The following is a 14004-nucleotide window of genomic DNA, read 5'->3' on the forward strand; positions in this document are numbered from 1 at the left end:
TTTTCGTTGTGCCGAGAGCACTGATGCCTTAAAATGCTGGCAGCTCCTGGAACAGAGCCAGCGTATTTGTGAGTCACACTGCCTGTATTCTCCAGGTAAAACACTTCAAAAGCATCAGAACCTGGATGTGAGGTGAATAATGGAGAAACACACACACTTTCTCACACAGTATGGCTAAACGTCAATGAAAGGGCCTCTATTTCCATGGTCCCGCTTGCCGATCAAACAGTTACGTGTGTTGTGGACATGTGTGAATTTTCAAAAATGATGACGCACACCCCATAACAGCATTGTGTCATCTCATAAAGTGTTATATGTGTGTGTGTGTGTGTGTGTGTTTGAGAGAGAGAGAGAGAGAGAGCTGCAATGTGGGACGGCTAGTGATTGAAATGAGCGAAATGCATGACGTACTTCAAATTTGGACCAATGGTCTAGTTAAAACTACAGAAAAACATCAATTTCCAGTCAGTTTGCTGAGGCTTTTTCCCCAGATACATAAACAAATACGTCCGCAACAAGAATGATTCACAAAGACATACTACACACACACACACACACACACACACACACAAATACACAAACCAGTTTTCTAGAAGATTACCGTGAAATGGACAAGGAAATTGAAGTGTGTGTGATGACAACAAGAGAACTGATTTGACGACAGCAATTACAGAGGACAACACACACACACACACACACACACACACACACACACACACACACACACACACACACACACACACACACACACACACACACACACACACACACACACACACACACACACACACACACACACACACAGGCTGACCCAAAACCTATGAGCTGCTTTGCTGTCAGGGTTGGGCTAGTAAAGCTAGTCAGTTCATATCCATAACGCTTCTACTTGAGACTTGACAGTTGATTTCAGTGGAGTTTGACATTAGCATGTTGCTAAGCTAGCTAACAGCGTGATATTCTAAAACGTATAGCACACACAAATTTCTAATTACATCAGACTTTCTGAGAATCTATGGAGATGTGATATAATATCTGTGAGAAAGAAAGCACATTATGTACCCTCCAGAGTTATGTCCCATGTGTTCAAGAGAGCAAAATTGTCTCCTTAGAAACTGGCACATTTTTATTTGCATTTTTAGAATAAATGTGCATCTTGGCGTTTCTATCAATGTTTTTTATGCAATATCCCACAATTTGCATAAAAGTAGGTGAATGGAAACAGTGTCTCACTCTGCACTTCCTGCTGGCCGAATTGAGAGGAAAGTGAGTAAAACGAGACAGAAAAACAAGCAAAACAATTATTTCAACAGAAATATGCATGATTTATGCAAAATATCCCGCTCACGTTGCGTTTTCCCTAGCTGTCAGGCCGTTACACTGGTTATTTTGGAAATCTTCTGAATAAAAATGAGTCAGCAGGGAAGGGCGAAGAGATGGAGGAGATAAAAATATAGCATTTTTCAAAAGTACAGTATATAAAGTATCATTAATTTGACTTTTGCTGATGATTAAGATGTTTTCTGTAACCCATGTAACTCTGGACATCATGTAACATCACTATTAACATTAAAATTAACTGTAAAGTTATCTGTTACAGTACAAACTTAAAAATAAAGGTTCTTTATTGGCATCTGTCATTCCATGGAACCCTTCCACTGCACAAAAGGTTCTTTATAGTTGATAAAAGTTCTTTATAGTGGATAAAGGGTTCTTTAGGTTCTTAAGTTCTTCTTTGGTTCTTCTAAGGCATCGCTGCGAAAAACCTCCCTATATGAACCTTTATTTTAAATAGTGTAAATGATGGCAGAGTCTTTCATTTTTGAGTGAACCTGTGAACCTGAACCTCTGATTGGTGTAGAAGATGGACAGCTCACACTGATTCCCTGAAGCGTTTCAGATGTGTGTGAGTGTGTGTTGACAGTATCACGGCACAGCCTGTTGTGAGAGATGAGCTCGATGAGTCTGTATCCGGTTTGACTGTAATGACTCAACACCGAGTTCCACATCAAAGATTTTCTGATCCTTTATGTATCTATCATTCATTCATTCATTTTTTTGTAATGATACATCTTCTGATGCTAAGCTAGGACACATCATCAGTGATGTTCCTGATCTCATTGGGTGTGTTTCAGGTCTTTCGAAACATCAGACACCCTCCTTCAGGCAACCAAGCTGAGGTTGATCAGGCCTCAGCTTGTGCCCTAGCAGCATTTAACCACGGATCCACTCTTTTGATCCAGAGCCACCTCGAAGCCTTCTCTGCAGCCTCTGTGCTATTGCTAACAGCCCTTCTCCTTCTCTCACCTGTGATGCCGAGTGCAGCCCCGTTGAGGGACTTCCCTGCAAAGCCTCTGCACCCCACCTCCACAGGTAAGCACCTTGCCTTCCAGCATTGGTTGTGGCAGTCGCTGACGAGGCCATCATATTTCTCCCTCTTCCTCTCAAAGGCTTCCTCCATTCGGTCTTCCCATGGCACAGTGAGCTCCAACATGATCAGGTTCTTTGTCGCCTCAGATACCAAGACATGTCAGGTCTCGACGACATGCTGGGGGAACTTAAGCTGTTTGCCCAAGTCCACTTGCAGCTGCCAATCCTGTGCAGTGTTCAGAAGCCCTGATGTTATCCTGGAAGATTTTGCTGGCTTCTCTCCGGCCCTGATGAAGCTGATGGTTTGTTTGTAGGGCTTTGACCTCCAGCAGCTGCTGATAGTAACCTGGATGCTCTCTGCAATTGTTTTGAGCACCTGGTCATGCCGCCAGCGATATCAGCCTTCCCCCAAAGCTCTCGGGCAGCAGCTCAAGATGTGCTCAAAGGTTCCCTTTCTCAGGCACAGGGCACATCCTGGTGTATCGGCCAGACCCCAGGTGTGCAGGTTGGACGGGCTGGGGAGGACTTCATAGACTGCCTGGACAAGGAACTTGATGTGGTGTGGCTCTGCTCGCCAGAGGTCCCATCTAGTCCAGGCACCCTGACGTGCCATTCCCACTGCTTTGCTGGACCTCTCCTCCTCCACCGCCACCCTCACCTCGCTTTGAGCTAGCTGCCTCCTCTCCTTCCCCCGAGCCTTGTCGAACCGGGGCCCTTGAAAGGTTCCCAGCCCAGCCCTTCCTCTGGCCACTGCTCCCACTAGGAGTCGTGACTCTGCCTGGTCTACTGCCGCCTCAGCCCTCCATTTCCTGGCCGTCTTGACCTCTACACCTGGCCCGGACACGTTGGGGTCCCTAGACTCATGGAGCTCAGCACCTCTCTTGCGGGCAAGACCTTGAACTCCTCTTCGATGGATTTTAGCAGGAGCTCCAGCTTGCAGGTGTCTCCTCGGGAATCCCAGCCATCTCCTTATAGCGGCTGACTCTCCTTTCTAGTTCTGAGATGGTAGAAATCGGAAACTCGTAAAGAAGCAGAGGCCGCAGTATCCTTGGCAGAATCCCATGTTGGTACACCCATGCCTTAAATTTTCCAGGGAGCCCAGTTTTGTCGACATTCTTCAGCCATCTCTCCAGCTCCTTGCAGGTGTTTTTGATGGATGTTGTATCCCTGAGGCTGCTGTCGAAGATCTTTCCCAGGCTTTTTTCAGACAGGTATAATTATCATAATATAAACATAAACGACTGGCCATAATACACTGTAAACAATGCTGGGTTGTTTTAACCCAAATTTGGGTCAAATATGGACAAACCCAAATGTTGGGTTAAAGATGTAATTTAAAATGTTAACCCAACTTCAACTTTCACTTTCAACTGTAATTTTTTTAATTACATTTTTAACCCAACATTTGGTTTTGTCCACATTTGACCCAAATTTGGGTTGAAACAACCCAGCATTTTTTAGATTGTAAGATATTAAAAAAAGTATCTTTGTATTTCTGATTACAAAACAATTATCTCACATCCAGTCCCTGCTGCTTTCTACACAGTGCATATATTTGTCATGTGTTTTCTGAGAATCAGACCCAGGATCTTGCTATTGCTAACCTCTTCTGCTTGTGGTCGAGCTACAAAAAGAGTTGAAATCATGCTAAATTGGTAAAACATTGCTTGAAAAAATAACAAAAATAGTTTTGTTTATTTAATATACAAAATGTATTCAAATCTTATGTGTTTCTTACGTACATAATGGCATGTATTTTAGCTATTTATTTGTTTCTAATAAAATTGATTCCATTTTGAAATCCATTTCTTGATCCAAAAAATTTGTCAATCATGTGTTCTCCTTGAGACAAGATTTTTTATATTGATGTTCACCCATTTGTTCACCCTCATGGCTGAGTATCAAGGTCACCGTTACACCACTTGACATAATCACTAAATCCAAATTTTAGTTTAAAACCAGAAACATTGGCATCATCGTTTTTCAAAAACAAACATGAAGAATTTTTAGAGTTTGAATTGGAAAATATTTCAAATTTTGACTATCTATTTTGTCCTTTAAAGTCGTCATGTTCTGCATCACAATGGACAGATAAATATGATGGAAAGGAAATGTGTCTGTGAGGGTTTTTTGCATTCAACGCACGAACCAGCCTCACACATTAACCGAGGTGCAATTTGACGTCACGAACCGAGACAGCAGTCAGCACATTCATGTTGTAAAAAAAAAAAAAAGCAGAAAAACACCTTGTTCGCTTCTCTTGCTGTTTTTCCAGTTCATCAGGGACATCTTGCCAATGTGTGAAGAAACAGTGTGACTGAAAACTACACCCAGTCTCGGCACACCGTTCTTAGACAAAACGAGAGAGGAACGTCTTTAGCTTTGTGTGAGTGTGTTTTTTTGGATCTGTAGAATGGGATTTGTGACTGTCACCCTTCTGTCCCATTACGCAGCAAACAGGAAGTGACCCGTTTGCTTCATCATTACTCACAAACACACACACACACACAAACTGCCATTACTCACCTCTGAGGCCTCCATTACTAGCAGAGTTAAGTCTGATACAGCAGCACAGATTGTACCTTGTACTGTTTTTGTACACGTTCTGTCACCAAAAACCATTTGTGCTTCAAAATAATTTAGTTAGTCCATGTCTGTTAGCTTTGAGGCTATAACAAATGTGTGACTAAACTCCTCAAAGTTTATAGGTGAATCTCACAAATTCTATATTTTGCTTAAAGATTTTTTGTTGTTGTTGTTTTTTGTTGCATAATGACATTATTTAAAAACAAAACAAAAAAAACCTCTTTGTTATTACCATAATGCTGAAAAAATATGTTTGGGTTTGTAAGTCTATTAATCTCACCAAGTGATTTATTTTATTAACTGTAATATGTGAAATATTATTGGAATTTAAAAGAACTGTTTTCTATTTGAATATATTTTTAAAACTGTAATTTATTCCTGTGATCAAAGCTGAATTATCAGCATCATTACTGTAGTCTTCAGTGTCATGATTCTTCAGAAATCATTATAATATGCTGATTTGCTGCTCAAGAAACATTTCTGGTTTTTATTTTTGAATATGCTTTTTAGTTTTTTTAGTGATACATTTTTTTCAGGCTTCTCATCCGTCAGTCACGGCTAAATGGATTTTTCTGTGGAACACAAAAGGAGATATTGTGCAAAGTGTACAAAACAATAGTATTATTATAAATAGCCAAATAATAACAATAATATTATATATTTATTATACATATATAGCTTCCTTCTTTGTCATTAATCAGCAGTCTGGTCCTTCAAAGTATGTCTCTAGAGCACAAACACGCATGTGCGCTGTGAAGGGTCATGTATATGACTCACAAGACGTGTGCTTTACTGATATATGCATGTTATTTTAAGTTATCCTTGTTACGGTGTACTATAGATAAGGTGAAGGTTAGTTGCATGCAATCATGCATACTTTATTACTACAGTAAGTACATGTAACATGTGTGACAACGACATTGTAACATAAAGTGTTACATTTGTTCATTTTATTGTGGTGGAATGTAAACCTTTTTACATTTTCATGAGCTTATTATGACAAAACAAAAGATATGTGCATTTAAAACATGTAAAAACAGACCAAAGATATACATGATTGCAGCGTGTGTGTGTGTGTGTGTTCACTCTCTGCTCCTAATGTGTGTGCACTAACTGGATGGGTTAAATGCAGAGGACAACTTCTGAGTTACTATACATGTAAAAAAAAAAAAAAAGTTTCTGCCTCAAATTTTTTAAGTACAATCAACTTGGCTGTTTAATTATTTCACATTCAATTAGATTCAACTGACTTTAAAAGCTGAAACCTGCTCAACTTATTTTGTTGAGTTAAAGTAATATAAAATATATATATGTGTTCATAACTTATTGATCATATCCATTTTTACAGTGTATTCTGCCTTCACGTCACGTCATGTCACACACATCTGCCTCTACTTCACTGCGGGTGAGTCAGGGCTGGGGTGGCTTGGGTGGCTGGTCCAGGATCAGTGGTATTGATTCTTTCTTGTGGACCGAGAAAATTGCTGTCTACTTGATCTCAGATGAGCTCTTCAAAGAAGCCAGGACTTTTTTTTCTTTTTTTTTTTTGCAAGCACATGATATCTGTCAGTCACTGCAAGTAGGCCTATAGGCTAAATTGCTTTTAGCCTATAGAGATATTGTGCAAAATGTCTACAAAACAATACCAATATTATAAATATTATATACTATTATATTTAGCTTTCTTCTGGGTCATTTAGGCTATCAGAAGTCTTGTCCTTCAAAGTATGTCTCTAGAGCAGAAACACAAGGACCGCTGTGAAGGGTCAACGCCTGGAGATGACTCACAGGACGCGTGCATTACTAATTTATGCATGTAGATTCACGCGCCCCGCGCTGTTATATTGCTTACGTCTGAATATTAAACTCATATTCGCAGTGACTGAGTCATATCACACTAGAGCTCTGTAGGAAGTGAGACGTCACGCGAGGAGCTGTCAATCAATTCCAGTCTATTATTGCGGTGACATAAAGCACGCAACACAGAATCTCAAATGCATGTTTAAATATGCTATATGAATATCGTACAGCAGGTTCAAATCAACTGTGCTAAAAAGACCTTAAGCCGTAGAGGTGTTATTCAGTAATGGGTAAACAGACATTTAATCTAATTTAATAGAGCTGGGGCGCCATCTAATGGTGGGCATATGACACACTTTTGGCTCTTTTTAACCTTCATAGAGGCCTGTCCACCTTATTTTGCAACGCAGCTAAATCATTCTCCAATTAGATTGAACAGAGTGCAGTACTTAAACGGTAAAACTATCTGCGCTGTTGATACATTAAAGTAAAACGATAAGAAATACAAGTTTGCAATATCAAGCAGCATAACGGACTGTGTTGTACAGCTACAATAACAGGGAGCGAATGACACCGGAAGCCGCATCAAGTTCCCACAATCGGCCGCGCCGCTCTTTACAGGTGTGTACACCTGCAGGCTACAGGTAAATGGCCTATGATATAATTTGATACGATGTCTAGTGGAGCACACACGCTATGACATACAGGATCAATAGATACTCAATAGCTAGGGCCTATACAATTAATATCAAGCTACATAATTTCAAGCTATGTTGTTTTTTTATAGCGTAGTCCTGCTATGCACTATGTATGTGCACTTTGGATCAATTTGTATTGTGTTAATTGTGCTTTATAAATAAAGGTTGTTGTTGTAGGCTACATAAGACGAGATTAATGCTCTAGCCTACTTTTATTCATTAGGGCTACTCACAGTATGACACTGGCATAAAGTTGTTTTTTTTGTCGCTGGACATTCGATATTCGCAAATTTCAAACGCAAATATCGTCTCTAAAGGCCAATGTTATTGATGCGATTTACAGCTAGCACCTGCACTTTACTTCTCATGTGTCTATTATTATAAAATAATACGCCAAAGCGCATCCAAATCACAAACAATCATACTTCCGTTGTCGTATATTTAGTCGCTTCATGTTTATAAAAGTTGCTTTGGATTAGTTATTTACACAGACAGAAAGCGAAAGTAACTTGGTCATTGGGGGGTAATGAACACGTGATATGTTGAATAAGTGCAGGGAATGATCTGACATCTGAGTCATAACAGCGATCGCGGAAGAGAAGCACAGTGGAGCTAATGCTCATCAGCTCACGTAAATCAGTGGAAAAATAATAGAACTGATGATTCTGTCTAAAGAAATTTCTATATGAAACGTGTAAGTATAGTCTATATCAATATTTCTCTAAATATGCACACTTTTGGACTCAAAGCCCTAATGGATGCAGTTTAGTGAAGAACTTTTAAACCTCAGCAGACTTTGACTGAATATGAATTCTATTCAAAATGCCAAAACACGAATTAAGAAATTACTGTCACTGTAACAGAGTTTTCTCATAAAACAGTGTTCTAATATCGAAGCTTTCTACTGATACAGTTTCTCAAGTTCAAATAAGAGTGTGATGGTAATACAATATGGTTTCTGTCATTTTAGGTAGCCTAGCTCTTATCACGCTTATGTATGTTCAAGTGTTCGTTTTTCTAATAAGTTTGGTTTTAGTTGATGCTATAAAAATGAGGTGTGGCGTCATGATTGACAGCTGTGATTGACAGCTTCTCTGAGTGAAGTATAGTCACAGAGGCACCATAGACTTCTTTGGGAGCTTCGGGAGGAGACGAACTTTAGCTTTAGATTTTCCATAACTTGTACAATTAGCAGACATCAAAATTGGAGCAGCCAGGCTGCTTAAAAAAATTCTGGGGGGTGTGCTTGCGATTGAGTCTATGGGAGAATGGACGGATGGGACCTTGATACCGCGGCTCCATCACACGTTCACTACTAGGCAGACTCTGGCTCCAAATGACATCATTAGCGCAAGATGGGACTGGCCATCTGTCATTTGGGCTTCACTTTTCTACAGTGGAAGGAAGCGGAGACAGCCTGTGTCTTTTTTACAGCCTGTGGTAATAACGAGCAGTGAATGTTGACAATAATTGGGCAAATGGTGCACTCCTTGAGTCCTGCACTCTCAGCGGGTTATGATTGGTTTAAAGGGTTAGTTCACCCAAAAACGAAAATTATGTCATTAATGACTCACCCTCATGTCTTTCCAAGCCCGTAAGACCTCCGTTCATCTTCGGAACACAGTTTAAGATATTTTAGATTTAGTCAGAGAGCTTTCTGTCCCTCCATTGAAAATGTATGTACGGTATACTGTCCTTGTCCAGAAAGGGAATAAAGACATCATCAAAGTAGTCCATGTGACATCAGTGGGTTAGTTAGAGTGTTTTGAAGCATCGAAAATACATTTTGGTCCAAAAATAACAAAAACTACGACTTTATTCAGCATTGTATTGTCTTCCGGTTCTGTTGTGGATCCGCGTTCAGAGCCGCTGCTGACGTAAGACGCTGCTGACGTGTGTCTGGTGTGTGTGTGTGTGTGTGTGTGTGACGTAAGACGCTGCTGACGTGTGTCTGGTGCGCCCGAGCTTCGTTTACAGTCTGAGGGAGACGCACGCTGGAAACAAAACAATCTTCGCAAACATGTCTACGGATTTCCACACAGAGGAAGACTTGCATTTTTTTGCCCAGCCATATTTATTTGAACCCGAATACACGGACGCACCGGACACACGTCAGCAGCGGCACTGAACGCGGATCCACAACAGAACCAGAATACACACACACACACACACACACACCAGACACACGTCAGCAGCGTCTTACGTCAGCAGCGGCACTGAACGCGGATCCACAACAGAACCGAAGACAATACAATGCTGAATAAAGGCGTAGTTTTTGTTATTTTTGGACCAAAATGTATTTTCGATGCTTCAAAACACTCTAACTAACCCACTGATGCCACATGGACTACTTTAGATGATGTCTTTATTCCCTTTCTGGACAAGGACAGTATACCGTACATACATTTTCAATGGAGGGACAGAAAGCTCTCAGACTAAATCTAAAATATCTTAAACTGTCCCGAAGATGAACGGAGGTCTTACGGGCTTGGGACGACATGAGGGTGAGTCATTAATGACATAATTTTCATTTTTGGGTGAACTAACCCTTTAATGATAACCTGACATCTTATTGGCTGAAGAGTACCCACATGAAGATTGAGAGCTGCCAGGAAAGTCTCAAAATACACACAAATCCAAGCCAATGCACACACGGATGACGATTTGCAAATTGAGATTCAATAATAAACTTGTTTTTACTGAAAGTCACACTGCTCGCCAAAAGCTCTGCTTGATTCTAACGCAATGTTTTGTAAAGCGTCAATAACCAAAGGGTGCTTAGATAAGGGTCAATTATGTATAATCAAACTCTGATATCAGTCCAGTTTTTTAAGTCTCCATAGTTTTTAATCATGTTATAGAGCATAATTATTATTTAATAAAAGAAGAATCAACAGATACAATTCTTTGAAATTTATTTTAGCCCATCTAAGAATAATATCCAATACATTTTTACCACTTTATGAACACATTTTACTGAAAGTCACATTGCTTACTGAAAATTCTTAAGCAATGTGTTGTCAAGCATTAGTAAGAAAGGGTGTGGTGCTTACATAAATCTCAATTACGTAATAATATACTGTTACTATTTCAGATTGTCCATCTGTAAGTTCACTGATCAGTGTTGTGAAAGTGTGGCTTCAGCTCTACAGTCGTCAAACTCCTGCCTTAAAGAACTGGATCTAAGTAACAATAACTTGAAAGATTCAGGAGTGAAGCTGCTCCACTGAAGAGTCCAAAGTGCCAACTGGAGAAGCTGAGGTAATTAAAAAATATATATATAGTAAAATTTTAAAACTATACATTGATGTAAAAGATGGAAACCTTGTATGTCCAAATCCTCTACTTTTCAGAAAAAATTCAAACTCTGTAGTTTTAAAATATTTAGTTGGTATTGTAGCTTTACATATGGTCAGACATGTGCCATTATATTATTACCATTTTACCAAAATCAAGCTCAAATGGAGTTACAAGGTTTTTGGCCAGCTAATGTAGAAGATATGCATTTAGTCTGTCATTAGACCAGCCACATCTGAGGCAGTAAGTACATTGCATTAGTTTTCATCAACGTACAGGTTATTGTAGCTATGTGGGGGCTCCGTTTTTTCTGTAGTTGAATACATTTGGCCGAAATGCTAATTAAGATACTATTGGCTATGACTAGATGGTAGACTAAAGTGGTAGAATAAAGACTCTTCTCCACTCCTCAAGTACATAAAACACCAGCCTTTATAGACATAGTGTTTCTGGAGTAAGGAAAACGCTGTAGGCTACTTATTCAAACAACCATTTCTTTATTGACTATTGCATCGCAAACAAGCATATACCGTCTCCAAACTGTGTGCGGTAGTTCATTCAAGATGGACTGACAGTTTGAAGACCTAATGGAGTTACGAGTTTCAGTCACAAGGCTTTTTAATACTTTTCAGTGGTTAAATAGTTGTAAAATCAACAGACAGACATAAAGTGACCAATAGCATTGATTTATGAAAAATGTTTCGAAATATGGAGATACATGGTTTCTGGGCGACAATAACGATATTAAAGTTTACCCATCACTGACAATGTTTTTGTCAGTTTTTTTATTAGGATCCATATAAAAGTGTAAACAACTGATTTCCATCTGAATAAAATTTTAATGTGCATGTTTATTCAGATTTACGTGGCTACAAGTGTGAAAGTTGTGGATTACACGTTTAATATAGGGTTATTAGGATCCATATAAAATATAGCTGTAAGCAGCAATCAGGGGGGCCAAGCGCATCAGAAGCAATGTGACGAGCTAAGCAAGCATGGCAGGGAGCATCAGAACATAGTAATGATTTGACAAATTAAGTTTTAATGCAATAGTCAGTAGCTTTGCCAAAAGATTTGCCTATGCTTTCCTCAAGCATTGCAGTGATATAGCTTTACATCCATTTTGGTGTGCTCTTCATCTGATTTGTTGATGCCATTTTTCTTCAAAACCTTACAGTTCAAAAGTTATTGGCAGAAGCATAAGTGCAAATTTGGACAGTTGGTGGTGTTTATGGGTTTGATTTAAAGACTCCCAATTTGCTGTGGTTATTGTTCAGACTGTCCTCTATCTGTTTGCCAAATTTAATACCTTTCCCACAATAACTTTATGGGCTGCTAAAGAGCAACAGCAGCAGCAGAAGAAAACATCTTACGGATACAATAGGTGCCTGGCCCTTAATAAACTACAAAAAAATAGTTTAGTAAAGGATGGACAGAAAATATGATTTATTATATTTAATTTACTGTATTTTGTTCGTTGGGTTGTGTTTTTAAGACTTTTATTTCCTTTTCTTCAACATTTCTGGTGAGTCAGATGAATGTAACATGGCACATTATGCTTTTTTTTTCTTTGACAGTCTGGATCATGTCTTTGATTATGGATTATATCGGAGAGACCATGAGTAAAGCAGAACTACAAAACTGTAGGTCTACACACACATACTTTTTCTTCACAGTACACCATTTTACATCAGACCAAGGGTCATTATTTACACAATAAGGTCTCAAATATAAAATGTTTTTTCTGTGTACATGCGGTCAAAATATATATGTGGAACTGAAAAGTAGATCCGAGGCCAATCTGATTCTTGAACATATTATGGGGTCTTATTAATGTTGTTTTCTTGTGTCCAGATTTCTGTCATCTCACACTGGATCCAAACACGGTACACAATCGTCTCTCCGTTGTAGAGGGCAACAAAAAGTTGGTATGTAATCCAGAACCGATGTCACATCCTGATCATCCAGAGAGATTTGACGGCCTTCCGCAGGTTCTGTGTAAAGAGCGTCTGACTGGACGCTGTTACTGGGAGGCTGAATGGAGTGGTTTGGGTGATATGGTAGTGTCATATAAAGGAATCAGCAGGAAAGGAGAAAGTCCTGACTGTAGGTTCGGAGCCAATGACAAATCCTGGATTCTGAGCTGCTTTGGGGAGAAACTGATCGCCTGGCATGATAATATGGGAACACACATACCTCCTCCATCACCTCCCTTAAACAGAGTAGGAGTGTATGTGGACGAGCCGGCCGGCATTCTGTCCTTCTACAGCATCTCTGACACACACGCACTCAGACACTTACACACATTCAACACCACATTCACTGAACCCCTCTATGCAGGATTTGTGCTTTATACTAATTCAGTGTCTCTGTGTGATGTTGAACCAGAGGTTGACCGATAGTGGATTTACCGATAACTAGGTTGGACCTCACTGGCCTATAACCGATTAATCAACCGATAGTTTTTAAAATGGATTCTGACTGAAAACAAGACATAAAATTGTGCTGAACTTTATTACAAAAATTGAAAAATAGTACTGAACAATGAAGCTGTACTGTACTTTTTAAATAGACAAATATTAATATATGAATTATACCTTGATCATTCATGTTAGTTCATAGTGCATTAACTAATGTTAAGAGGAACAACTTTAAAATGTAAAAATTTGTTAGTAGTCGACATTGTAAAGTGTCACCATTTCATATAAATCCAAACAGTCATGCTAAAAGATGGCCATCTTTAAATATCTATACAAAGGCCATAGCATTAAAATTAGACACATTTTAAATCTGAAGCCGTAAGTGTAAAAACAAACAGCACACGGTCGTCATTGATGGTTTTTATTTGGCCTCTAGAGGCCGCTCTCGTACTGTATAATGACAGCGGTCCAGCAACGGACCGGTATCGGTATGGCTTTTTGTCCATAACCAGTTGTTCCTGCAATCGGTTATCTGTGCCGATTGATCGGTTTTATCTGTTGACCTTTAATATCCAGTGGCCCCAAACGTATGTGGACTCTTGAGACACAATTAAAAATGTATACATATAGCAAAATGATTAAACAAGTGTCCTTTATTTTAAATAAATATAGCACAGGTACACGTGTGTTTTTTTAAGTTTCTAGATATTAAAAAAAGTATTGATTGAGGTTCTGCTAGGACGCAGCATGAAAGTGGACAAGCTCAAAACATTTTAGAGCCTGTTTACACCTTAGCGTCAGTCACTTGTGATCCGATCGACCAAAACGCATCTAAT

The 14004-nt window shown here is 39.3% G+C and overlaps 1 protein-coding gene across 1 annotated transcript; it reads left to right on the forward strand.

Annotated features, from left to right (window-relative positions):
* The first annotated feature begins 8044 nt into the window (after positions 1-8044).
* On the forward strand, positions 8045-13567 carry si:dkey-286j15.3 (uncharacterized protein LOC100038796 homolog). Its single transcript, XM_056269720.1, has 4 exons — positions 8045-8145; positions 10546-10712; positions 12326-12391; positions 12603-13567. Exons 3-4 carry the CDS (start codon positions 12334-12336, stop codon positions 13148-13150), a joined length of 606 nt encoding a protein of 201 aa, XP_056125695.1. The 5' UTR covers positions 8045-8145; positions 10546-10712; positions 12326-12333; the 3' UTR covers positions 13151-13567.
* Positions 13568-14004: the final 437 nt, after the last annotated feature.

Source organism: Rhinichthys klamathensis, unplaced genomic scaffold (genome assembly GCF_029890125.1).
Source record: "Rhinichthys klamathensis goyatoka isolate OS25496 unplaced genomic scaffold, OSU_Roscu_1.1 h1tg000289l_1, whole genome shotgun sequence".
In the NCBI taxonomy this organism is placed as follows: domain Eukaryota; kingdom Metazoa; phylum Chordata; class Actinopteri; order Cypriniformes; family Leuciscidae; genus Rhinichthys; species Rhinichthys klamathensis.